Below are 27,642 nucleotides of genomic sequence, written 5' to 3'. Positions count from 1 at the left end.
CACATTGCTACCAACAGATACACTTAAGATGTTTCCTCACATTCCCAGAGTAGCTGCAAGGGTCTGTTAATGTGAACCTTATTGACATGAAGAGTTCAATTTCAATAATTCAAGTCTTTCCTGGCCCTGCCTGGAGAGTTTACACGAGAGGCAGCTGGCATGAAGGGACAGGCAGAAGAAAACTGAGGGTTTAGTGCAGAGCAAGCCAGCGATGCTCTCTTACTTTGCTCCTCTCTCCACCTATTTTCTTAGTTTGTTAGTTACATGAAGGATTTAATAAGACAAAAGGGGGACATTCAGAGCAAGAAGAGTATCCCCAGAGAAGGATGCGGGCACCCTAGTCCTGCTCCTGGTGAGCACCACTCACCAACAAGGATGTGGCTGCAGGAAGGAAGAGCCAGAGCAGGCAATTCCTCACCCACAAAAGAGCTTCTTCTGTTTAAAATACACAAAAAATACACTGTTTAGTCCATCCATCTTCATACCTCCTGACACACTGCCGTTACTTAGCTCCACTTCTACCCTCAGACCTCGGTGATGTTTCCATCCTCCAAATGGCTAATTACAGTAGTATAGATTTACATCTTATTTTTTATCCAGATGTTTTAAACTTTCCCAGCCCAGCTCAATACGAGGACAAAAGTTTCCTCATCTGGCTGACTCACCACCAATTGTTCCCTAATTACTAAGTGGCTTTAGATCCTATTTAAGAGGGACAACAGAAAACTGATGACTTTAAAGGAAATTCCTTGGCATTCTTACTGCCTTTAACATGATCTGAAGCCTCCCAGAAACGCAAGACATGTAATATTTTCCTTCTTTTAATTAAGAAGCAACTTTCAAGGGAGGAAAATGGCTATCTGGCAACAAGCAGCTGCTGATTCACGTGCTGCCTGCCACCACCATCTCTATTGCTCCTCTGGCTGCAGGAGGGTTTGGCTGTGCCCGGCTGCATGCCTGTGGGACACTGGCGAACAACCCTGGGAGTCAGCACAGGCTCAGGCGCTCAGACAGTGATAGTCTGAATCTATAGGAAAAGGAAAAGGCAAAGGCAGCTTCGTGTGGCTGCCAGGATCATTGCACTGATCTGATTCTCACTTAAAATCTGGGAGAACAGCTAATAATTAAAAACATTTTCTCTTACTGCTTGTTCCTTGAACTGGCCAACTCACCAAGAACAAAGACGTCTATGTCTCATTTACCTAGCCCCTATTTTTATTCTCACCATCCATCCTACTGGACCTGGTCAGCAGATGTACTTTACATGGAAGGGCACAACTCACGCTAGTGCAACACAAACTGGTTGCTTTTATTTTCTACTTTATCTTCAGCATCTGCACACACTGTACTTTAAAGTAGCATATACTTTCACTGGAGCTTATAGACTCGGTGCCTTGTTTCCCTAGCCAACCTGTGTTTAAAAATCCTTTTTTTTAATATAAGATGTAAGTAAATTTGAAGCCCTCATGCTCCCTTGTATCCATCGCTTGCAAACATATGCAGTGTAAGTGGGCATCCATCAGGCAACAGAGCGCCCACAAAAAAGAAACACTAAGTAAAATCACTGCAAGGTCTTTAAAACCTAAGAGACACCTCCTCAGCCAAGGCAGCAGGATGCCACCGTTCCCAGGGGAAGGCAGGAGACATGGCACCAACTTGGTGGGGTCACACCTACCACGACCGCTTTCCTTGAGCTCAACGGTTTTGGGGGATATTCAGTTGGTCAAGGAAGTTGGTCTGTGTTAGAAGTCCTGCCTGGCATGGGTACTGCCAGCTGGTACGGGCACGGTCTTGCTCCAAGTTTAAGTACACTGGGGAGAGGTGAGCAGAAGGGAATGGGTTTTGAAGAACTCAGACAAACTCTGCACTAGGAGGGCTACAACCCTAATTCCTGTGTGAGAGGTGGGTATCGCTTCCCTCGTCACCTGTCTAATACCCAAAACATGACTGAAGGTGAAGACTTAGGTTATCTGAGAGGAGAGGCCACCTAACACCCAGGAGCCACGCAACTCCGGCCAGGGAATGCATCTCACCATGCAGGATAAAATCTCCTTCCCTGTCCCTGGGTGTTTTCAAAGATCACCAGGACCATTTTCCCCAGTTTTCACCCAGGATTACCACAGTTCCAACACTCCCAGCCCAGCGGTCAGACCCGCAGCCCTGCCACCAGTGCCGCCAGATAACTTGCCTGTCCTCTGGCCTCTTTGTTCCTCGCTCATATGCCGAGGATGGAGGGGACAACGAGTCTCTCCGTCTCTTCTTCTCTTTACTTTGGCTCTGCCTCTCGGAATCCCGCTCTCTGCTCAGGATCGGGTTCTTTGGAGTAGGAGTCTGATCCCTGTGGCCAGCTGACTCTCTGCCACGGTCAGCTGTTAGGAAAAATGGGTAAAAGGGAGAGAATTTTTATAATTCAGAGTATTTCCAGCTCCCCCCTCTTGCAGTTTCAGTAGCTTCTGTTAGTTAACGGAGTCTTCAAACGAGGTATAGGCTGCCCTGCATCAGCCTCAGGGCTACATTTCCCATCACCCACTGCTTAGATTATCTTCCCTATTTACAGGAGCCGTTTTCACGGAGTAGGAATGCTGAGTTATGAAGGCAGAACATCCCTTGACATCCCAGACCAGGAAAATTAAGTGGTTTCATAGGAGATGAGTGATATATAGGAAAACATGAATACATACCACTGTTCTCCTTCTCTGCTTGACTCTTCTTCGGGATCCGGTACACCTCCTGCAAAGCAAGCCACAGGCAGGGTCAGAGTTTCAGCTACTGACAAGAACAACCATCTACAGGGCTGCAAGAATCATAGCACGGCACTAATAATTTAACAATTCAATTTTAAAACAAAACAAAAAAGTCCATGTCTCTTGAAGCAAAGCTGTGGTTTTAGGCAAATTATTGTGGTGCTTTCTATATATTGCCTCTGACCAGCATTTCGTGTTCGTATTCTGAGCTCCCTTGTTTCAGCCTAAGAAAATACATTTTCCTTTGGTGAGATAAATGAAAGCATAAGAAACTCTTGTTGTGGTCTGTTCACAAGACAAAACCACTTCAAAAGAGCTAGTAAAGGTTAAAAAAAAGTGATTTTGGCCAAGATTTTACTTTTTTTAAATACCTATTTTGCTTTTCCACGGAGCCTGAACGCAACACCGCCAACATGTGCAGTTTGAAGCACCTGCAACTACACTCTCATGTATGCTGTGACTTCTTCCAGTGCTCAGAGGCACTAGGAGTCTAAAAATGTGCCCTGTTAAAATTATTTCTATTTATTTACATGCTTGCTATGGACCAAGGGGCAGAAGCAGGAAAACCAGGTCAGGAGAGTCCAGAGCAGAGGTGTGGGATGCAGAAGCATTCCTAGTGCTCCCCTTTCCCTACAAACCCTTATTTTTCTGAAGCCCGGGCATGCTGCCTGTGCCCATCTAGCTCGACCCAAGCCATGCCAAGCTGGGGAACCCCCCTGACCACGGAGCAGCAGATCCACAGGGACCAGGGCAGGGAGGAGGACCTGGTGAGATCACAGCCACCACCTGTGTGCTCTTAACGTCAGGTGGGCACCGGGGGCTCAAAGCAAAGCAGGTTCTGATGCACACCCAAGGCACCTCCAAGACCCCAAAGCCCAGCCCTTGCTGTACCACCAACCCCCTGCCTGGTTTCGGTCCCCCTTCACACTCCATCCCACCCACAGCACTGAGAGAATTCCCCATTAAACACACTCAGACTGTTACTCATCGCTTGTAACATTTTTGACCTCCTAATACCTGAATGCTAGCACGATTCCTGGTACTAAGTCACATATTTTAAACCAACCCATGTTTCTGCCGTCTGTGTTTCAAGGCAGGTCATGGTTCTGAAGCCTAAGCAGCACCCAGCTAAAGGAGATTTTTGCTGTGGGGCTTACAGTATGCAGCTGCTTTTTGATCTAGGTTTTGTGTGCCTTGCAAGGGTCTTTAGGGCATCCTCTGACTACCTCCTTTAATTACCCTGTGTGATCCTGAAGTGTATCACATGAAACCTCTCTCTGTCTTTACTTTCCATCATTATTACCTGCACTAATGACCTCTCAGCTGCACACACACAGCCCCCTGCCTGCACCACTGTCCCCCAAGATTTCTGCCCATGCTGCTCCGTCACCTGCACTGGTCTCCTGGGAAAGACCAGGCCCTTGGCCCAGGATGATGGCAGGCTGCAGCTGCAGCACTGTCAAGAGATTGCTAAAGAGAAGGGGCTGCTTTGCAATGGGAAATTACAAGAGATGTTACAGCACTTTTAATTATTTGTTGCTTTTCTGACCTGCCAGAAGCCCTGCAGTCAGGTGTCTCGCTCCGTGCCTTATTTGCAACTCCAGGCAGAGATGGCACCACAGGGAGAAAGGGGAGAAGAGGAGCCTCAAAGAAAGCAAGGGCAGAAGTGTGCGTTTTGCTAAGGCAACAGGTAATCCCTTGCAACTTCAAGTTATTTGAGCCAGAAACCATTTCTCATATATACACAGATGGCACACTACATGTTGCTGAATCCCAAAATCCACGTGAGCCGGAATAACTCATCAATACCGTTCCATTGACATAAAACGGGAGAGCACTTGGACTCAGACTTGCAAATGCTGGGACTGGGACTGCTGCAGTTCAGCGCAGCATCCGTGTTAAATGCTGCTGGATTATGCAGCAACAATTATTATGATGCCACATTAAACTGTGTATTGCTACAGATTATGTTTTATTAGCCCCACAGCGCTCATGATTGTACTTCTAACTGCAATAATCTGACACTCAAAGTATAAATGACATGTTATCATACTAGTGATCCTACAGCATGTAGAATATATGGAGAGGTTTTACAGCATTACTGACTGTCCAAGTGCTGGTAGCTTGGAAGAAAAACCCTGGGTTTTTTTTAATTCCAGTTTCTATCAAGCCCTTGCTCTGTTCCCTTCATGAAGTAATATAGTAGTTCACAAGAATACCCACTTATTTGAAGCAGCATGTGATGAACCAGCTATTATGTGGCTGAACATGACCAGTATGGTCCTGCAATAGGAAATAAGACCAAATAAACCAAATATGAAAAATCAAAGAGAGAATGTGGGGTGGCCCTGATGGAGGCTGCAGCTGCACCCCAGAAAAAAGACAATTAATTCAGAAAAAATATACTCAGCGCTATACAAAGTTGTTCTGGTGCAGTGTGCTGAGATCTTGGCTTTCCCAGGGCAGGATTTGTGCTTTCCTAGGACCAGATGTGGAGCAAAGCAAAAACCTCAGCAAAGCCACCTCCCCAAGTCCATGACCATCAGAGCCTCCCAACAGCGTTAAATCTTCATATTTGATGCGATGCCACATTCACCTATCGTACTTTGATGCCTCGGGGGAAAACCAGCAGGGACCTTCCCTAGAGCGCTAAAATATCCTGTAATTTAAGGCATGGATGAGGCAGAGGGGAGAAAAAGATTCATTAAACTGTTACAGGGGGAGTGAAGGCTGCTTCTGGTTGGGTATTTAAAGCTTCCCTACTCTCAGACATACGGAGCTTTACCTCGACTTAACTCTCAACCTTACATAGTGTTCATTTTCTAAATAACCCCCCGCTTGATTTTTTAAAGCTGGTTGGAAAGTAGTTGACTGGCATCTCTCCTGGGCTGCCCAGTTGCACCAGACTGCATCGCTCAGTAGCAATGTGTCTACCTCCAGCACTGGATTTAACAAGACAGTCCAGGTTTGCGAGTCCCACTTTTATTGTGTTAGGAAAAAAAACCCCCATGTGCCCTGTGGGCTAAGAAAATATATTTTCCCTTGGTGAAATAAACGGAAGTATAAGAAACCCTGTTGTGGTCTGTTCACAACACAAAACCACTTCAAAAGTGCTGCTGAGGGTTAAAAAAAAAAAAGTTACTCTGGTCAAGACTTTTATTTTTTTAAATACCTATTTTGCTTTTCTGTGGAACCTGAACACAATGCTGCAAACTCATGCAGTTTGAAGCATCCATGAACACATATGCCATGACAAGAGGCATTAAGAGTCTGTAGATATGCTCTTTTAAAATTGTTCTTATTTATTTACACATTTGCTGTGGATCAAAAGACCCCAAATCTAGTGTGTTTTTAACTAAATGCCAAGAAACAAGGCAGCAGCTCACTGTTTGGAGTGGGGAGGGATGCTGAAGCAGCCAGCTGGGACAATAAAGCCTATATAATGCTATTTACACGCCATCCAGCGGTAGATCGTTTTGCCTCTTACTGCCTCGTGTGGGAAGGACCACAAGCACAGGTTCTACAGACACAAAAGCACTCACCAGCAACAGGTTTTCTCTATTTATTTTCTCTCTCCCACATCACTCCCCACAAAAAGTTCATTCTCAGACACACCGCAGAGCGGCACGTTCAAAAATCTGCCCCACGTTTGGCCCGAACAATGTTCCCACCAGCAGAGAAGGTGTGATGAGGAGCCACTAAGCTGTGAGATGATGGATGAACCAGCCAGGACAGCTGGCAAGTGGAGGAAGAGCTAAGCTAGACCAGCCTCCCCTGCTCCTAAAAAGACTTTCCATTAAATAGCAGGATGTGCAATGGGAAACTACCGTACAAAGGGATCAACAGGAACAGGAGAAGGACCTGAGTAGGTGGACTTGGCAAACACAGCACTGCTCACTCCTGCCACATGTTGGTTTAGGTTCACTGTGACATTGAAAGCTCAGCTGCTGAAGCTAAGAAATACAGCGATTTCAACTCAACAGAGATAACTGCGTCTAAGTTTTGAGGTCAAAGACAGTTGAACATGCAAGGGGCAAGAAAGCATCTGCCCTCCCTAGGAAGGAGAAAGCACCTTCCTCTGAAAGACACGGCTGTGACCACAGCAACAGGAGGCACTGGAGGGGGAAAATGGGTGAAGCTGTGGCAGGATCCATCCCATCAAATTAGACTGCCCTAACAAAGGTCCAGGTGGCTCAAAATACAAGATAATTATGAACTGGGGAGTGAGCTACGTCTTGCTGGAGAACAGCTACAGATCTACTCAATAGGCTGCAGTGCCTCCAGCATCAGTCTGGGGAAGATGGAGGCAGCAGAGTCTTTGAACCAGCAACCAACAGAGGAATATGTCAAAATTGCTCCATGAAAACCAGATGGTGGTCAAACCAGACACAAGCCAAGGGGAACTCCGAAGGATAGCCTGTTTTATTTTTGGAAACGGAAGCTGCTGGCTTCAAGCGTGCACAATGCTGAATCAATGCAACCACCACTAACAGAGTCCAAATGGCTCTCTACCTTCCAGAACAATTTTTAATGAGTTGCACAGAAAATTAAATGTAGAAAGAAAAGTGATACAAGTCTGTTACAAAGAAAAGAAAAGTAAAAAAAAATTCCAACCAGGATTTAGGCTGTCCAGCTGCAGACACAAAACCATCCTCGGGTCGGGAGAGGCAAAAGAGCTGCAGAACAGTCTCGAGACTCAAAGGATGTAGGGGTAGGAAAGGAACATTGTACCTAATGAAACCCTCACCAGAAATCTGTTCCTTAGCTGACAATTATTTCTGATTTAATGCAACTAAGCTGGAGAAGACCAACAGACACCAACAACGGGCAAAGGGAAACAACAGTGCAACCAGGTAGAGGCTCATCTTGTGTTAGTGCCAAGGCAAGTACAGCTGGCAGCAGGGTGTTCTACGCCAACCTGTGCCAGCCTGGCCTCACACCCATGCTTCAAAACCTCTGCTTCCCAACCAGGGACCAAGCACATTTCTCCTGAGGCTGAAGGGATGAACCTCACACCTGGATGCAGAGCCTGCCGGAGCTTGCCACATTTGCCAGGACTTATGCACCCAAAGCCAAGATGACCTACAGACTGTGCTGTCTCACCTAACTGCCCTGGAGTCCTCTGAACTTACGTTGTTGATTTGCTGAAGAAACACCACATAACCAGATCAGTCCCCTCCCAGGCTGGATACCCAATGCTCTGCCCGCTAGGGCTGGATTTCCTCATCCTTGCTTTCCTCCCTCCTGTGATGCTCCTTTCCTCTCTTCCCTCTGCAGCTCCCCATTCCCTCTGCATGAGCATAAAGCTCCAGCATCACGCCAAGGGAGGGAGGAGAGCAAGAGAAGGACTAATGCCATGACATCCCTGCTTGAAGGCCAAAAAACCCCACCACAAAAAACAGGCTGGCCACTCACCAGTGCCTATTGTTTTCATGAACTATTTCTTGCTCTGAGTTATAACAAATTATAAGCCTCCTAACTAAAGCATGTGATGTGCGTGCCAGAGCAAGAGGCAGTCACACCAGGACGGCTTGTCTGGGAACAGGACAGGCAAGAGCAGCTTCACAGGGCTCTCCTATCAAGATGTATCAGATGTGATTTGGAAAGAATGTCTCAGGGGAAGACAAAAGCTCAGTTTGCCTGAGTGACCCAAGCTCTGCTATACCTATTCAGGCTGGTAATTAAGCTCACAGAACAGGCATTTTCGTTGCAAAAGAAAAAGTCTACCTTGGCCAAAGTTGGGGTAACACCTCAGCCTTGAACTCCAAGTCACTGCTAAATACTTGTGAGGACAGAAGTGTCCAATCAAAACCTGTTAAACCCAAAACACTTGAACTCTTTCAAATTATTTTTCTTAAAACATCTTCTCCAACTCATAAGGGCAAGATCTGGGGATCCTCACAGCTACAGCTCCTACCTGCCCCCCCCACCGAAGGTAAGGGCATCCTCTGCCCACCCAGGGGTGGAGGAAGATGCCAAAAGCTCCATCCCACCTGCAGCAGAGCAGTGCCCAAACCATGCTAGCATGGTGGGGTGCTCTGCAGCAGCCAGCACTGCCACGCTGGTTGTGTTCATGCAGCATTAGTCAGCCGGCAGAGCACACAGGTTTGCCACGGGACAGATTTTAGACCTGTTGACGGGTCATGACAAGACGCCTACAGCTTTGCTAGTGGAGCTGCTGGACCTCAAGGCCCTGCTTTGGCGTAAACAGCAAGGAAATCCCAACACCCAGACCACCCTGAAATACTAACACTATTAAAGCACATGCTATGCTTGAAGGTAAACGTGCTCTCCTGTCCCTCTGCCTTAACTACTGAAATGTAAGCCATCAAAAGGATGCTGAGAAAAGCTTGCCATGCTTGGCAGTGCTGACCCTACCACTTGTTCCTGTGATGCCAAGAGGGTAGAGCACTGGGTCCGCTGGCTGTCACGCTGTTTGTTGCCTCCATCCTGGGTATGGCTGTATGGATCAGTCCACGGAGCCTTACCTGAGTGCAATCCTCGGGCTGGAGTGGGCTAAGGCGCCTGGAAGAACCACACTGAACCACCACGTGCGCCCTTGCTGGTTGTTCACCAACCAGTCTGTGCCACTCAGAGTGAGTTTTCAGCATGGGATAAGATATGCACCGCTTCCTCAGAGAGCGGGAATGGCATGCACAAGCCCAGGCTGAAAACTTACCCTGCTGGGGAGTGTGAGTGTGTGTTGCAGTGGGTATGACTCCTTGTGGGTTAAGGAGTTGGAGTGTATGAGCCCTGTAAGCCAAGGACTTACAAGTCCTGTGTATAGAGGTATAGAAAAAGATAGCTCACTTAATCCTTTCATGCCAGGAGTTGGGATTTTCCCGGAGCGACGTCCATTGCCGGCAATGGACGCACCAAAATAACGTCGGCATCAATGAGTTAACCACCTCTGTCCTCTTTTCACCTATTATATTGCTCATGCATCATCCAGCTTCCCAACCATCTTCCCGTTTCTTCACCGTATGCACGCTATGTCCTCTCCCTTCTTCAGCACGGAGTTGAAAATGGAGTTGAGAAAAGGAGACCCATGGTCAGCTCCTTGCTGCCCTGAGAAGCTAGATGGAAATGGTTGAAATTACAAGGGGGTCATCAGCAAGACTGGAGAGGACATAGCTTAAGTTACGAGGTTTCAGACCCTCCCGCCCCCCCATCCAATGGCAGTTACTGCAGGATGTTCCACCACTCAAAACAAAACCAGCTTTTAAAAAGCTTGGATGTGCTGGAAAAGGCGACTGGCTCTTGCCACTGGGATGACTGGGTTTTCCAAGGTGACTATCTATCCCCCTTCTATCTAAAGCATCACCTGGCCACCTTAGTCTTGTCTTTTAGACATCAGCCACCTCCGGGCTGGGCTATGGTGGCACCCTGCATCTTAACAGGTGACAGTTGGACAGAAGCAGTTAACTCTTAGTGCTATGATAAAGGCTGGGACGGAATGAATCCTCAGGTCACACTTTGCCCACAAATGCTTTACAGGAGTTTTCACAGACCCGCAGCATGGTTCTGCTTTTTTGGGTTGGATTTGCTGGGATTATTACAAGGCTAGAGTTTGTGAGATAAAACCCCATCCCTATGACCAGGCACGCATACTGCAACAGGCTGTTAGCACCCTTGCAATGACCTGAGATTAATTAACAAGTACACAGAGAGGGTGTGAATCCACATCTTAAATAGCAACTAAGATGGGTCATGACTCCACAGCCTGACCAGGGGCTACAGCAAAGGTCTCTAGATACCCAAGGCTGAGCTCCTCCCAGCTCAAAAGAAAACACCAGTCTTGGTGAGAAAATGACACTGTCAGATCAAATTTGGTCTCAAACCAACATTTTGGAGGAGTCACTAATTTTGTGAGACTTCACACCTTTCATTAAGCCTTTTTCAACATTTTTTCTGTGCTGTTTCAACTTTAAACACTGCAGCATGTGATCCTGGAAGCGAACATGCCTGGTTGCAAACAGAAAACTGAGCCTGGGTAGTCCAAAGCAAGTCTATCTCCAAAGCGGTGTAGGACTCAGACTTGATTTAGCTTTCAGTTAAAACAATCCCAGGTATTAGCAATGGATGGAAAAGGACTCTCAATTTAATCATAAATTCAATTTGACAGTATCACTTCAATAAATAAAACCGTGAGGCTCACAAAAATTTTTAACTCTGCAAATTAAAATCTAGTTAATAATCAGATCCACCTGGTAAGGGGTGGGGGGGGGGAGGGGGGAATAAAGAAACACAACCTCACTTCTCTGTAGAAACTTCTTTTAGTCATTTGTACAGTAAAATCTCACCTCTTCTCCCACTAAGCTTTATGGCACAAATGATTATGCTCAAATTCTGCAAATGTTCAAGAGTATCTGATTCTTCTGAAAAATTCAGAGATTAAGGTAAGATTTCTCTTAAATCTTATGTAAAACTCTAAATACTTTTTATAAATGCTAATTTTTGTAGCTACAGTTGCTGAACGGTACAAGCAAAGGTTCACAGACTCAAAGTTGCGATCTCCCCCACCTGCACGTGGCGCTGTGGTATGCCTAACACCCATTATTTTTATTACCCTCTCCTAAATCATTACTCGATATCAGATTCAATGGGTAGATAACATCTTTAGTTAGATTAATGCATCATAAAAGATAAAATTGCTTAAAGACTACTTCCAATAATTAAAAATGGGCAGACACTTGATTAAGGGAAGGGCAGAAGACCCTCCACAACCTTTCCCACCAAGACCACACCATGCAAGAAGCATGGCACCACCTTCAATTCCTTTGCTGGATCCTCAGCAAATGCTGCTTTTACACCTATTAAAGTGTAAAAGCAACTTAAAAGGCTCCCACCCATCTCACTCTTGAATATGTTATAAGAAATATAACTCTACAGAAGCAGCAGATGGACAAGAAGTTTCCAAAGAGCTAAAGAAACCCCAAAGAATGCCTGAAGCGTCCAGTGGTGAGTTACTGGAATGTCAGCCTATGTCCCACCAAAAAAAGCTGTTGGCTGAAGACCAAGCGGCCAAGGTGGCCACTTAATGGTGCGCAGGGACAGGGGCCTGATTCCAGAGAAGAGAAGGCAGCCTGCAGCCAGCAAGCCCTTCTCTTAAAGATGTTATCTGCTCGAGGAAGACCTTGATGGGAATGAAACTGTAAGCAGCTGCATACTCTAGCAGTCTTTAAAGGCTCAAATAACACCCACAAATCTGAGTATTTACCTGATCTAAACACCAACTGCAAAAATCAGAGGTTAACCCAGCACAGCTATCAAGAGAACGCAATATGGCCAACAGACCGGTTTCTGGAGGCTCTGTATGTTGCAGATGAAAAGCAGATGTTAACAGGCCAGGAAACACTGACAATTTTGTGATAATAGAATTTAGGAGTAGACAGTCCATTAATTTGTTTCAACATTGACCAGTACTGGGCCACTTCAACCAAAAATGCATGTGGCGCTGCTGCTAGCTTCTTTTAATGATCAGCTGAGAACAGAACCTCAATCCCTTAGAGCTGTCCTCCCCCTGAACAGCCTAAACAGTAAATGGAAGACTAAGGTGTCTTTGTGGTGCCCAAACTGAACTGTCTGCTGTTTTCAGAGTGCAATGCACCGACGCCTGGAAATCTACTGTAAGTCATGTACAGGGTGGTTTGTGGTGGAAGGATATATATAGAAAGCACCTGGAAAAGTCCTTTTGCATAGAAAAGGCAATCTTGTCAAGCATTTACTGACAGAACAGTAACTTAGCCCTGTTTGTACTGAACTGCAAACAACTCTGCATCTTCCTTAGCAAGAGCAGAGGTGGTGTAGCTGCAGGCAGGTGCCTCTTACCTTGAGCTCTTTCCAGTTGTCGAGCAGCCTTGTAGCCAAGTCGCTCACATCCACAATTTTGTCTGTTTGTTCTTGGCTTCTCTCACTCTCAACGTCAGAGACACCTTCCTCTTCATCTTGAGATGGTGTTTCCATTGTAATGGGCTCTTCCAGCTTCGCACCGTTGCCTTCTTTGACCTCTGCTTCAGGCTCTGCCTCCAGCTCCACAGTTTGGGGTTTGCTGCTCTCCATCGGCACATCAACAGCAGCTTTGATCTCCTGCTGCTGCTGCTCCTCTGGCACCTCCACTGGGGTACCCTCCAGCTGGTCCAGGTCCTCTTTGCCCTCCTTCCCTTCCAGCTCACTGGTTGTATCTGAGATGGCACTGTCCATGCTGTTTTCACTTATAATTTTCAGCCTTCGAAATACCAGCTTCTTCGGCGTGTCCATGTCACCTTCTGTGCTCTGCTTGGTGGAAAGATCTGGTGTGTTGAGCGGTGTGTGAGCCCGTGAGGTGTTCTCGCTGGAGTAGCCATCCCCTTCGCTGAGCTGTGGGACAGCAGTCTTGGTCTGAGCCCAGCGCTGGATAACAGGAAGCACTTTGCTCTCCTCCAGCATGTTCTTCGTAGGTATAGGCAGGAGCTCTAGTGTCTTCATAATCTAAATGCAAAGACAAAACCCACATTGATAGAGCCATCAGAATTTAAAGGTGTCTCCAACCTGGAACAATTTCCTTTTCTCAGTAAGAGGTAACTCTGAAACATCAATATGATGGTGACAGGTCATGGGTCAGGAACAGCTGCATCCCTTCTCAAAGCTGAGCTGCAGAGATGAACTTCTGCTGAGAGCAAATAAACTATGAGTGGGTGGAAAACAGCGAGCACAAGTATTAAGCAATTAAACTAATTTAGCAATTGGTTGCAATTAAACTGATTTCAAAGAGCTCAGACTCTTCCAGTTGGCCATACCCTTTCCTAGGACAAGCAGTACAACAATACAGCTGTCAGATGTACCACATGAAAGAAAACCTGATCAGAAACATTAAGATGTATCTGCAGTCAAAACAGAAGAGATTTGCCCCAGACAAAGTGCTGTGTGCTGCAGCAGAAGCTGGAGTTGTTACTGGCGTCAGCAGGAAGGAGACAGCCTGCTGCTTGTGGAGTGAAACCTTAAGCACAAAGAGATATGGACAACTGCGGAGCTCCAAACCACAAGACAAGGCAAGCATGCTCTGACCAATGGTACTTCCAGCTGATTTAATCTGGCCCAGAAAATAAGGCTGCTGCTAGCACCTGCACTCCCAGTACCACAACACTTCTACAGTACCCAGTAAGGCAGTCCCTGGAAGACCTATCCTCCTTTAGACACTGGGAAACACCCGGAGGTACCAGGTGATGAAGCCAACACTGTCAGAGACCCCAGCACATATGCTACAGTGCTTTCCCCTGGAGACCAGTCAAAAAGCATAGCCTCAGGTGGGTTCTGTCCAAGGTCTGAGAAGAGAATCAAATTATTGAAAAGATCTCCAAAATCCTTTCACAAAACCTGTCAGTGGGAATGGGGATCGCGGGCACAGACAGAAGCACCAGACATTATATGAGCACAACCTTTTCAGGATCCAGCTAGTGACTTCAGCAATGTGTCTCCTGAGACCTGGCCCCAAACCCCTGTTTTTGAAGCAAGAGATAGCCACCCCTTCTTACAGGGCTTTGTAACTTGTTCATTTTCAAAACCAGCCCTCCAGGAGTGAAGGACAGAAAATGGTTTATGGTATTATGATAATTTCTGCCACTGGCATCTGATGGCCAAAAGACCTTTTTTTTTTTTTTTTTTAATAACAGGGTTTTTTAAAAAAAAAGCTAAGTGTGGTCTGGCCCCTACTACAAGCCTCACTGGCAACTCAGTAAAGAATTACCTGGATTTTAAAAGAATATTTCCAATCCACAAAAGCCCACTAAAGTTGACAGTAGCTTGTGACCAGGCACATCGAGAGTGGAAATGAAGCCACCACCACCACAGCAATTCAGCTTCCCTCCTGAACCTTGCAGGGGAGTCGCTCTGGGTTTGAGATCAATGAGGCTGAGTGCTTGAATCTATTGTAGGGGAAAAACGGAGTCTAACCTTAACTGGACCATCAAATTCTCCAAAGCTAGAGGTCAAAGATGAGTCAGAAGCAAGCTACCCAGCAGCTCTGCAATGCTATGGCACCTGTACATCAGGGAGCAAGGAGGGTAGGCACTATATATACAAAAATCCAGAGCTGAGACTCCCTTGGAGCAACAGTTTAAATATCTATAAAGTGGGATGGATCCTACCTAGCCCAAAGAAGAAAAGACTACAGTCCCAAAGGGGAATAGCTCAGCTCCCTCCAAAGAGCAGTTACTGCAGCAGATTAACTCAGCCCCCCGTAGTTTTGGTCTCAAAAGCTCCTTCTGCAGCCTCACGAGCAGGGCCTCCCCATACAGCAGCACAGGGGTGACGCACCGCAGTGAGAGAAACCTTGACTCGGCACCTGTCAAGCAGTTCTGCTTTGCCTAGAAGTACTGAAAAGCCACAGCACATCAGCAGAAAACTGGAGGCACCCACTGAATCCATGCCTTGCACACAACATGCATGGCCCATCAGCAACACGCTCTGCACAGCGTAAGGCAGATGAAGTATGGGTAGGTCTGCTCAAACCCTGCAAGTCAGCGAGATCTGACTTAACATCAGAGACCCCTTACCCACTACCACCAAAGTATTCCAGGTATTTACAGCCAGGACTTTGTCTAAATGATGGGTGAGGACTAGGCCATGGAACCAGTGGCCTTCCTATAGGACATCTGCTGCCCCCCTCCCCACCAGCAGCACAGGCACTTCGAGAGAGGCACAGACGCCATCTTATTAAGCCTGGTATCAAGCTGAACTCCAAAAACCTTCAGGTATCCTCATCCCACTCTAAGAGCTGAAGGCTCACAAAAGCACGTGAAGACAGCTCTTCATCCTCTTGATACCAACAGCACCCATTTCTCAGAGGGAACACCTGAACCCACAGAGTTAAAAAAGAAAAAGGCATGAGCCAGACATGATTTGTCTAGGAGATAAAAAACATGCTGACCTAAAGAAGCAGGGTTGGGAAGGGTTGTCACCGTTTCTAAAAAACACAGAAGTCAGCAAGAGGAGAGGCTGAGCTCTAGAGATCACACAGCTTCTGCTTTTTGCTCAGGATGCAGGACTGTGTGCACCTCTCCAGACTGCATAGCAACTTTCTTGTAGAAGCCTCTTTAATAAAGAAGCTTCCAGATGTCTTTTTTTATGCAATGGCAAAGTACATACAGAAAACAGAAATATTCAAGTTTCACTTCAAACCATCAATACCTCAAATTCCCTGTGCTGTTCAGCACGGAACAAACAGCAACGGTCTTTAAGTCTGGCTCATGTCTCTATCTCAGAAATCTAAGTAAAACCACAAAAATAAATTATTTCCATATATTAAAGATCTCCCTTAAAGCAGAAGTTTTAAGGCTTAGTTCTGAGGATACCCGAGTGTGTTTTCATGAACACTTGGCATATAATAGGTACATTAGAAGAAAAAGAAAACCGTTATGTTTCTGAGCAGTTAGCAAAGCTATTAGAAAAACTTCAAACCCGAGGGAATTACTGACCTCCAGCTGCAACTTCAGGTTGTTAGCAGTGCTTCCTCTCCCATCGCCCAGCTCTGTCATCCAAATCCAGAGGAGAGATAGGCCGTGACACTCCAGGAAGGACTTCAGGCAGGACTGCGAGTGCGTGTTCTGGACAAGCCAAAGTGCAAGACAGCCCGTGGGGACAGTCAGAGACTTAAAGGCAAAAATCCCTTGAATTTCCACAGGCTGATATGGCTAACTGCTCAACTGGGCCTACACTACCTGCCAAACCCACGGCAGAAGCCAGAACCAGGCACCTGCTGCGAGCAGCGCAGGGCCCGGCTGCCGGAGTGGCAGGAGTGGCAGCAGTAACCGACGCCGGGCCGTTAGCGCCGGGCCGTTAGCGCCCGTTAGCGGCCGTTACCGGGGGTGGGGCCCGGCCCGGGGAGCAATGCCCAATGGCAGCGGCCTGCACAGACCAGTGCCTGCAGCTCATCTGCACCCAGCCACAGGTAAAACCGCTGAATAATCTTGGAAATAAGACAGCTGTGGTTCTAAACTGATAAATTACTCTGTGTCTAAACCCTTACGTACAAGGAATTTGCTTCTAGAAACGGGAGACCTTTCTCCCACCTTCCCCCGCCCCCCCCAACAAGAGTTCCAAGACACTGCTTTAACGGGACCTGGATCTCTGCCCTTCAGCCCCGTCCTCCTCACCTGTATGAGCTTGAGACAGGTGAGCTTCTGCTCCAGTGTTTCGATCCGAACCATCAGCCGGGATAAGCTGAGAACTTGGTTCTTATCGGAGAGACCCTCTCCGTTCTCCAGCAGTGCTTCCAGCTCCCCGTCCACCTACCACGGCCAAAGAAAAACAACTCTCAGGTCGTGCCAGGCTCGTGCCACCCTACCTGATGGCAGAGGCAATCCGTTCCCTGGGTTTGCGAGCCCAGAGAAGCCTCTCCCAAGCCATTTGCCCATATGGAAAAGAAGCCTGGCTTTAATTGGACTCAGCGTGGTTGGGCTTCTTTTATCTGGCCTATTACAGGGGTTTTTTTAGACCTCAAACCCTGTAACAGGAGCACACTGTTCCCACCAGTTGTGTTTATACTGGGGACAGAGGACAACCAGTTGCACTCCCAGCTGGCACACATGCAGGAATCCCTCAACTCCAGCACCCACCTCCCCTGACGGTTGCAGATGTATACATCTAATGCTGCACGGAGGAAATTCCAGGTGCATGCACCAAAATACTCCCAGTCGCAAGTTTATTTTTTCACGTAGGAAAACAGATGTGCACCAAGAGATTATCTTTAATTGCAGACAGATTTACTTCTTTAAATACCTAATGGGTATTTATAATATTTAGAACCAGAGGCGCATTCACGGACACCAAAACATCAACTTTCAGAATTCAGCCTACTGCGCAGTGCCACCAATTAGCATTTTAAAGCACCTTATAACTGACTTATAATTTCTTGGCTTCCCGACTCTCTGATACAGCAAATAAAAATGAAGCTGGCATTTTTAGAAGGTAGCTTCTCCCAAAAGAGCAGGTAACAAACCTCATCTGTAGGAACAGAGGTTTGTACCTTCTTTATATCTTTACATTTTAGAGGAAGCAAAAAGAGCCCGTGCAGTTTCTTACAGCAGTCTGCACCCAAGAAGAACTCCTTCGGACTGCTTTGCTCTGACTTCTTTCCACAGTTTCCTACATCTACCATGTGAACCCATGCCTGCTATTCCATGTGGGGACTAGGTTCACAGAACCACTTGAGGATCACAGGCATAATAAGCTATAAAAAGACTAAAAAATAAAAAGACAAAAAGAACCACCTGGATTTGAGTTACATATTTCATTCATGTGCATCTGCAAACACAACTGTAACTGAAACCAGCAAAAATACGACACATGTTCACACAAGTTCCTCCTGGAAGCAGCCTTGCCTCTAGGCCAAAGCAATTACGAGATTCAAGTTTCACATCCCAGCCTGGAGACAGCAAACATCTGCACCCTTTCAGCTGTCAAATTTCAGATTTAATGTCCTAAATGGTGAAGCTGGTATTGCCAGTCTTTCACCAATGTTTATAAATTTAGTGTGTTTTTTAGCAGCGTGCAGTATTGATGATCAGATATTGTAGCTGTGAAAGTCCCTCTCTGGTGGGACTTTGTGCTAAGTAATCCTTAGAAAGGAAATACAGATTTAACTAAAGCTCCAAAAAACCACAAGTATTCAGGGCCGCTGTGAAATACAGTGATACAAAAACATCCATGGAGAAGACTGAACCCTGAGGTCATCGTGATTCATTGATCACAGAAGATTACAGAGGTGACCTGAAGAGAGGATCAAGCCCAGGGTCAGCCCTTAGTTGCTGCTACTCTCAGAAATATATAAAAATGTGCACACAAAGGAGAATCAGACTCACCGAGTCCTTCTTACGCGAGCGCTCCTTTTTCATTTTCCCTCCAGCAGCTCGGATGCTGACCCTGTTCTCTCCTCCCAGGTAACCCCGGCAGTTGGCTGAGCCGCAGAAGCATTTCTGAGCCTCTTTGCTGGTGGTGGGCATAAGCAACACAGCAGGTTAGTAACAGCGCTACCATGACGCCATTGTCTCACCTGGAAACCAAAGCCTGCTTCACTTCCAGGCCCTTTGTAGGTCCACAACCAAGAACCAGAAAGGAAAAGGTGAGGCCGTTGTGTCTGCTAACTTCTTACCACACATTGCAATGAATATATCCATTTTCCTAATGAATATATAATCAGGATTATAATCCATTAGGAAAAAGGCTTGCATTTTATAGCTTAAAACAGGGTAAAGAACAGGCTGAGGATCTGTGGAAGTACTAAGATTCAGGTGGAAGATTTTTTTTGCACGGATATACAGCTACAGAGAGGAGAGAGATAAATTATATTATCCTCAGGCAATATTTCTACAATTTTCTACCTGACATACTGTAGATTTTAAACTATATATGCCACAATTGCTTGGGAGAATGGTTTGGGCTTTTTTCGTATGTGCATAATCCAGTGGTGGAACATGGCTCCGCAGTATGAGTGGCACGAACCAGGGAAGATCAACTACAGGATCTTCTGTGAAGCAGAACCTGAGCTCAGGAAGCACAACCAAGACATCAGGGCTGGAAACCTCCAGTGAGATGAGTCTAGACTCACTGAACTCAAATACGCAACAATACAGCAAAATGATTGCCCATCAGGGAGACCCTAACAGGGCCACAATACAAAACCCTCAGGATTCTCACCAAGCCATATACCAACAAAAATAAAATTATGGGTGTGTAGACTGCTTATTACGTGACCTTCCCCAGCTTTAGAGATCCACACAGGCCTAGAAATACCACAGGCCTTGCTGCAAGAGCAACCAGAAAGGCTGAGGCTAAGTTTGTTTGCCTGCCTTGCTGCAAGTTTGCACCAGGAGCAGAAAACTGCATGTCAGCATCTGGCACTTTAGCACAAATACTTTAAAAATGCAACTAAAAATTAATTTCTGATTCTCCTGCTTACAGAAAGAGCCATAGAAGACAGGATCCAGAAGGAAAAGGAGGAGACATTCCTTAAACAACTGTATTCAGTTAGAAGGGAATTATAAAATGGACCTACAATTAATCTTATAATTAGTCTGCTTCAAGTCTGTCAGATGCTATTTTGTGCTCATCACAATAAAGAGTGAAATATTGCACCATACACCTGGACAAGCAGTAATACAAAAATACTAGGCTCAGGTTTAGAGAAGGGAGCCAAAGCAGATACTGGAGCTTGCACACCTGCACTTCTGGAGTCAGACAGGAAGAGGGAATGTGCTATCTGTTCGTTTTACAGCTCCGCAAGTATTCACAAAGTCATAAAACAGGAGTGGGTGGGGGAGAAGGGGCATTATTTAAGAGTATTGCAAAGTCTGGAGCTTGGGTAATTAATGATTAGACAGGGGGAAAGAAACAGTCAGAATAATTATCTGGGAAATTTCCACTGGGGAGAGGTGGTATGAAGTGGAACAAAAAGGCAATAAAGTGACACTGGAAAAGACATATTAAATCAATGGGAAATTCCTCTCCCAATCTCTTGAGTTAGAAATGGAAGAAACTTTATTCAGGTAGCTTTTTATATAGTTGAATTCCAGCTCATTTAGAACCACTCTGTTAGACGAGGCTTTGCAATGGTTTGCTTTGGAGCAGGATTTTTTCATTGCACCAACACTCACAAAACCCAACTTCCAGCAGCTTATGAGAGCTGAAACATACCCGTATCTCTGGAACTGGTAATCAAACGTCAGCTCTGAGCCCGATGGGACTAATTTGGTAGTGAAAAATCCAACTCTGAGCTGCCCATTCACAGTCCACTAAGGCAAGGAAAAAACAAGATGACAAGAGTTATTAGAAAAGCCAGGCCTGGCTCTGGTTTTGTTTTAGATTAACAAGGCTAATCCTTCAAACAGCATCACTGATAAATTTAAAATTTACTAACTGGATCAGCAGCACTTGCCCATTTCAAAGGTAGCTGTTTCCATTTCATTAAGTTACAACAATAACACAAAAAAACCAACTACCAAAACAAAGAGACGTAAAGATAAAGGAGAAATGCTTTTCACCCTGAGCTTGCTAAGTTGGAAGTGAAAAGCCAGCAGCTTTGATCCAGCAGTTTACCTTTTGTGTTTCGCAGTTTGGTTCACAGCTGTGGTTCATAAAACGAGAGCAGTTTCCTTTCTGGGTAGCATCGATTATCTGAAAAGAAAAGAAACAAGAAATACAGCGAAACAGTCTCCCTTCCTCTGCACCAGGCAGAGATATGAAGTGGTACAGCTACCAACGCCACATGTTTGAACACAACCTATGTAGAAGTCAAACACCCTTTGCTGCTCCAGCTATCAACTTTATTTGGTTTGGAGAGCAGGCGACATTAAGAGCCTCCAAAAAAGAAGAGCACTAAACAACTCGTACGTGTTTCTTAGTTTTCACTGCAGGTTAATACAGGGTTCTTCAGTTGGGCATTGATCCTGGATTTCTAGTATCTGTTTCCAGCCCTCTGTTAGGTGGCACAATGACCATGAGGGCTGGGGAAGCCAAACATCTCTGCCACATGCCTCATACTTGAATAGAAAGGTCGTGTCCTGGATCACTGCATCCTCCCTCTTGTAACTGGAAATACTCCTCTGTGCCCCCTTGTGATCGCATAACAATCCTATGGCAGCTACAAAAATTGCTTACTTTGGGGGCGGGGGGGGAAGAGGGAAAAAAGCATTCAGAGTATTTTTAGCTCATTTACTGTAAAGCTACCCAGACTGAAAAAGTCTTGACAGAAGTGACAAGCAGAAAATAAAATTAAATTTCTATTTATACACTTTGTTCTCACCAAGAGGGGGCCCATCACCCAAGGTAAGCAAGGCTGCACACTGTGTGTCGCAGCTCTACAATCCCATAGAGTTGAAGCAAAGATAAATAATTAAGAACATCTGGTATATAAATATTTCAGTGACAGCAATCCTGCACATAGGGACTCTACCAGCTAAAAGTGTCCCAATTTAACACAGCTCTGTGAGCAAGGGAAGAAAGGAAACACGGTTTCTTGGCATGTCTCCTAGATTAGTTTACTTGGGCATCCAAGAAGGCTGAGTTTGGCTCGAAGCACCTCCCCAAGCTGGGTCACAGACACGTTTTTTCTCCCACAGAAGTTTGCTCACATGGAAGATATGGGCCATTCTCCATCCTTTCTCTTGGGAGGACAGTTTCTCCTCTCCAAGGACACTGGGATACAGTTAAGCTACCAGACTTCTGTTAGACCAGGTTGAAACTGAGCAATGGGTTAAAACAAAAAAAAAGTAAAGCACAACAACACAAAGCCAGTCAAAGTTTCCTTTCCTTACGAAAACATCTTTAATAGATTCAGGACATTGCTTAGTGGGTTCACAGGGAGTCGGTGCGGTACGTAACCAAGGGCTAAGCCCAGTCAGGCTCCCCAAAGCCAAGCACAGCAATCACACTGCTCACCTCATCATTCTTCAGGGCCATGAAATAATAGTGAATGTTCTTGTTCCGGGCATATTCCTTCACACGAGCCTTGAACTCTTTGTGATCCAGCACTTCTCCACAGTACTCCAAGACAAAAGTGTTGCTGCAAAGCCCAAGAGGAAAACAGCATCACTCTGCTTAGCTGCAAGCAAGCAACACTAAGGAACAGAAAATGACTGCTGCTGAGAAGGGCTCTCTGAGTACAGTTTGCAGTCTGGTCATCCTGGTGGTGTAGCTATGACTATTATATGCCTTAATCTCAGGCAATTGTGATTAATTTCTTTTTTTATGCTATCATATGGGTAGGTATAGTACAGCAAAAAGCCCAGACACAAGAATAAAGCTCCCCTTTGAGCAAGGTTTATTCCATAAAACAAGACCTTCTGGGCAATGTAAAGAGGAAAATAAGGAGTATTAAGAGAAGGTGCTGGCAGATGGTTTTCCTCAACTGAAATGGAAAGCCTGTCTGCCCCTTGCTGGTCTGGTGGGTGAAGTGAGGGGTCAGTAAACTATGCTTTTTAACTGTAGGAAAGGTGAATTTAAAAGCAGAGATGGAAGCGAACAACTAGTTACCCGTACGCTCAGACACAAACCTCACAGACTGCATTCTGCAGTGCAGCTGGGCTTTAAACTCTCCAGTCTACTAAGATGCCTTGTGATACCGCTTTCTTGATACCTGTCCTACATTTTCTGTTGCTTAGTATCACCCTGAACCCTTCAACCCTTCCCTTGTGCTTAACCAGGAGAGCACCAGGAAGGCAAAAGCTCCTGCCCAGCTCGACCTGGACTAAGCATTCAGAGTCCTGGGCAGGTATCACTCATGCCATTTCCTTGCCATCATTAATCCCAACCCCTCCCACAGTATTGTGGTGGCCTTCCAGCCCACACGTATAAATTATGTCCATCTTCCCCCATCTCCACGTCCACCCAGAAAAGGTTCTGGTAGACTAATCTGCTCCTTCAGCTAATAACTCAGCCGTACCTTTCTCCTACATGCCTCCCCAGCCTGTGTTTAGCAGATACCCACATGAAGGTGTCAGCAACGGTCTTCTGATGACCTGCTGCTGAGTTGGGTTAGCTCCCCTCAAGTTCCCAACTGCAAAACTCCAAGCCTGAGAACAGGGGTGCAGTGGCAGGATATCTCTGAACAAACCCACATCAGGTGGGACAGATCTCCTTCTGGGTGTACCACCTCTCCAGCCTTCACTGGATTTGTGACCATCCACAGACTGTCTTCTGATGGGATGGGTACCAAGGTGAGGTTGTCTTCTCCCAAGACAAGCTTTAGCAGTGCAGTAAAGTTCTGCCAGTCTGCAAATCTCTCTCCAAACAACTGTTTCTCGGAACTGCACATGCAGAAATAAAAGCAATGTTCCAGCCAGCCTGACTTAAGTCACTGTATCACATGTTGAGGAACCATATCCAAATCCCTTGACACACACACAGGCCAACTGCAGTAGATACTTTTGCTGCTCTTGTTGATTTATTTACCCTCTTAACCAAGATGGTCTTCACACAGTTATCTCCTTCCCATCTTTCTCAACGTTCCTGACCCTAGCCCACCTAGCAGACACAATGCTGGCTATGGTGAGCTATTCGCTATCAGCCACATCTTTACCACAACCTCCAGACCTTCTCTTCAAAAGAAATTCCTAAAACTTCAAATAAAAGTGGACGTGATACTTCCATACAGGACAGCACCACTGCTTCAGTCCCTATCACTACCATTCCCCGGTGCATGTGTTATTCCAAAAACAACAGGACTCTGCTTTTGTAAAGGTTATTAGGTCCAGCAGCACCAGGGACTCGCCAGGTTATCTGGCAAATCTGGAATATCAGGAGCCAGAAAATGCTACAACGCTCACTCTCTTCTTTGATACAGCTGCTGTGCAACAGAACAGTGATGGAGAGTGCTCGTCACTCATTTTAACAATTGCTTAACGCTGTTATCTTTTACATAAGCACAGTGTGAAGTTGCTCTCAATTAAACATACTGGGTTGAAGCCACAGAATTGTTTTCACTGCATTTTAGATAACTTGGCATAACCCTCTAAAGCAATCAAAACTCTTCCCTGTACCTTCCTGTGAATTAGTCTCATATAGTCGATATAGCAGTAAAAAACCCTGCCATAAGAGCTACAGCTTTCTTAAGTGTCACAAACATGGCTGGATTCCTCAGAACTCCACCTTCAACAGAAGCAATAAAAAAATATTAAAAATCAAGTTTCCACGGAAACTCACTAAAATATCGAGTTACAGAAAATCTTTGCACAGTTAAGTTCTAGGTAGGTTGTCTTGAAGTTTGGTCTCTGGTGTACTTGAGGCCAAACTGACTCACCATGCCCATCCCACAGCCTTTTGAGACGGAAATCAGAGCCTGGTGAAACTGCTTCCCCACAGCAGGACACTCCAGCCATTTCTTCTACAAAGTCTGCTGTTCATCTGCAGAGCAGCACAACCAACTCCTGCGCACCCTGCATGGAGCTGACAGACACCCACACCCACATAACCTGCATACAAATGGTGAGGACTCAACCTGGGGGAGAGAAATCCACCCCAAGTCTTACTAGCCATAGCAGCATAGCAGCTCGCCGCAGCCCTCTCACTTGGAGACACCTCCCGCCTTCCTCCCTTCTCCCAGCAAACCCCATTTTTGTCTCCTGTTTCTTGTTCTTCCTGCTGCACCTTGTGCATCAGGCCCCAGCAGCTCTTTGAATGTCCTCACTCCTCTCTCTTCTCTTGTGGCCTCACTTAAAGCTCTTTTTTACTACTGGGAGTATAAGAAAGCACCGGCTCGGCAAGGCAGAAGGCAACTCACCCTGCCTAGTGAGAGGGCATTCCCATCTCAGACCTACTCCTTGCACACACACCTGTAGAGCAAAATGTACCCAGCACTATTCTTCCCAGTCACACTCACTTTTTGAGTGCAACTGTTTCCAAACCAGACCATAATTCCAAAATTATCAGCATCCATCCTGCTGCCAACCTAGGAGGGGACTGAAGCACCATGCAGCCCTTGCATTCAAGTCCCATCAGCTTCTTTGTGCCCAACACCAGGTAAAGGCACTGATACAGGCACAACAGGCAAATATAATCTGGCTTGGGCGAAACAGACGAGTAAAATGCAGACTTGTATATGTAAGCATGGCTGGTGTTAAACCAGCACTTACTAGCTAATGGCTCCACTTCTAACAGACTAACATGGAAGGATCCCCACGGGATCTTCATGTAGTCCTAAGCAGAGGAGAGTTCAAGAAGAGGGTCAGTCTTGCAGAGGTGGGAAGAGAAGAAGAGACACAACCAGAGTGTGTGCTCCTCTGACACCACTTAACAGGGACAAGAAAGAAGGGAAGACAGATTAAACACAAGATGAAGCCATGGCAAGTCTGTTGGAAACCCTAACAACAAGGGAGCAAAACCAGAGTGGGAGATCTAACACACAGTTAGTGGATACACAGGTGCCAGTAACCAAGAGGGACACCTGACAGAGGACAAGGACAGTATCTAAAGCTGGTAGAACCTCGGCAAATCTACTGCCAGGGAAACTAAGCAAACGCAAGCATCATATTTTCCCTTCACAAGGGAGTAAAATAGCATGAGGATGTCATTCGAAGAGCAAAGGCTTACGATGGCAGATCTTTGGCAGCTCTCAGCCCCCAGCCTTTCTTCTCGGTGAGGATCACTTCAACATCTGCATGCTGTTTCTTCTGGAAGCGCCTGTTGGAGCAGTAGTCACCGTTTGGGCACCTGGAAGAACTAAAGGAAGGAAATGGAACAAATCAATTCCCAGCAGGACAACAGCAATAACAAAAACGGCTCAGATGGGAAATAGATACCAAGTAACCATAATAAATTCAGTGTAAAACCTTCAAATGTGTTTTGCTATAAAAAACACAACCATCTGACTGTCAACATGCAAATGCAGACAGTTTATTTATGGAAGGAAGATAAAAACATGTGGAATGTAATGCTGCTGCACGTCTATGTCAGATCATCAAAATGCGATGAACTGGCCTGTTCTCCCCACATTTGAGGGGTTCTTCCCCCAAGATACCCCCTTCCCCTATGTCTACTGCCTAGGCTATGAAATAAAAACCAAAGGGCAAGGCTTCTGCCAGATGATTCCTCTCCTCCCACCCCATGTGGTGACAATCCTTGTGCCAGGGCGTGAATCCCACTAAGCACCCTGTCCCCTCCCTTCCACTCACACACACTGGGAGGAAATAATGATCTGAAGTAAAGCTGTATTTGCATTTCTGACACCCTCCAACAATGCTTATGATGGACTAGAGTTAAGGCTGAGAAGCAGAAGACTCCAGGCATTTGTAGCACCTTTTAATGGGAGGTCAAACACCCATTTCTAGTGGGGTTTAAGGTCTAGCCTTCTGCAGATCACCGAAGGTCAGATTTCAGTGCTGGTGTGTAGGCTCTGAAGATCACTCCACACCAGCCAATGAAAATGAGAGCACACAGACAGCTCATTGCCACCGCACAGGAAAGTCTAGATTATTTTAGGGACTCCCAAGTTACCTCACAGAGAACACTGCCCAATTCTGGCAATACATGAAACACTACTTACCACTCTATCATGAGCAGGCGATTGAGACAGTCTTCTCCACAAGCAACCTCCCCCTGAGCTCGCTCTTCTTTGGAGAGAGGAGGGCATTCGCACAACATTCGCTTAATATCCCGGTGAGATTTATTCTTCTTCCTATTGAGGATAAGTCATTGAAATACAGATTAGACAGCATCTGGGTAGAGAAGTTACTCCTCAATCTTTATCAGCTGTTATTGGAGGAAATTTCTTCTCTAGAAACTGGACATATGGATGATTACCTTTGCACAACCACAAGAAGGTACAGGGGTCACCAAGGATACTTGCTGTGTTTTGAGCAGGAGGTGATGACTTTCTGATCACAGAAGACAATTTCTCAGAAAGACATCCCAGGATATTTAACTTTTCCCTTCTCCTTGATGTCTACAATCCAATTTTACTTTCAATGTAGATGCGTGCATGTACTCACACCTACACCCAGAGAAAGGCTTAAAAACCCTTCATTTCATCATACAAGAAAACAATTTCCAAAAAAATCAGTCCTAATTTTTCTAGACAAAGGATTTCTCACCACACAGCACAAGCTCTCAGGTTTAAACTAGAAGAATAAACTTTGATTAGCCTCTCATGAAATACTATATTCTGTAATCACATATAATGGAGACAGTCTCCAGAGATCCCTTTCAACTTCAGCTACTTTGTAATAGTCCACTTGGTTTTGCTGATCCAAAGGCCAGGAGAAAACCTGTATTAATATATAAACCATTAGTTGAATGCACGTACCCTTTGAAAATAGCATTATTTTAATAAAGCAAATTGGAGGGTTTAGCTACTTAAGCTTCTGCTTTGCTGTAAATAAGATAATGAAAAGAAAACAAAACCATAGTTACAGAAAAGGTAGGGCATTTT

General features: G+C 45.8%; 1 protein-coding gene across 1 annotated transcript in view; it reads right to left on the bottom strand.

Annotated features, from left to right (window-relative positions):
* Window positions 1-27,642, bottom strand: part of SETD2 (SET domain containing 2, histone lysine methyltransferase) — a 66,313-nt gene that overhangs the window by 13,795 nt on the left and 24,876 nt on the right. The window contains exons 4-14 of the mRNA XM_055710171.1: window positions 26,758-26,889; window positions 25,806-25,934; window positions 22,158-22,281; window positions 20,817-20,894; window positions 20,415-20,512; window positions 18,584-18,710; window positions 16,877-17,011; window positions 16,199-16,327; window positions 12,576-13,214; window positions 2,682-2,730; window positions 2,189-2,369 (exon numbers count right to left, since the gene is read on the bottom strand). Of these exons, the coding sequence (XP_055566146.1) occupies window positions 2,189-2,369; window positions 2,682-2,730; window positions 12,576-13,214; window positions 16,199-16,327; window positions 16,877-17,011; window positions 18,584-18,710; window positions 20,415-20,512; window positions 20,817-20,894; window positions 22,158-22,281; window positions 25,806-25,934; window positions 26,758-26,889 (1,821 nt within the window). The remainder of the gene's footprint in view (window positions 1-2,188; window positions 2,370-2,681; window positions 2,731-12,575; window positions 13,215-16,198; window positions 16,328-16,876; window positions 17,012-18,583; window positions 18,711-20,414; window positions 20,513-20,816; window positions 20,895-22,157; window positions 22,282-25,805; window positions 25,935-26,757; window positions 26,890-27,642) is intronic.

This window comes from Falco cherrug, chromosome 4, assembly GCF_023634085.1.
Source record: "Falco cherrug isolate bFalChe1 chromosome 4, bFalChe1.pri, whole genome shotgun sequence".
NCBI lineage: Eukaryota > Metazoa > Chordata > Aves > Falconiformes > Falconidae > Falco > Falco cherrug.
Note: the sequence above shows the minus strand (reverse complement) of the source record. Positions and strands in the feature narration are given on the sequence as shown.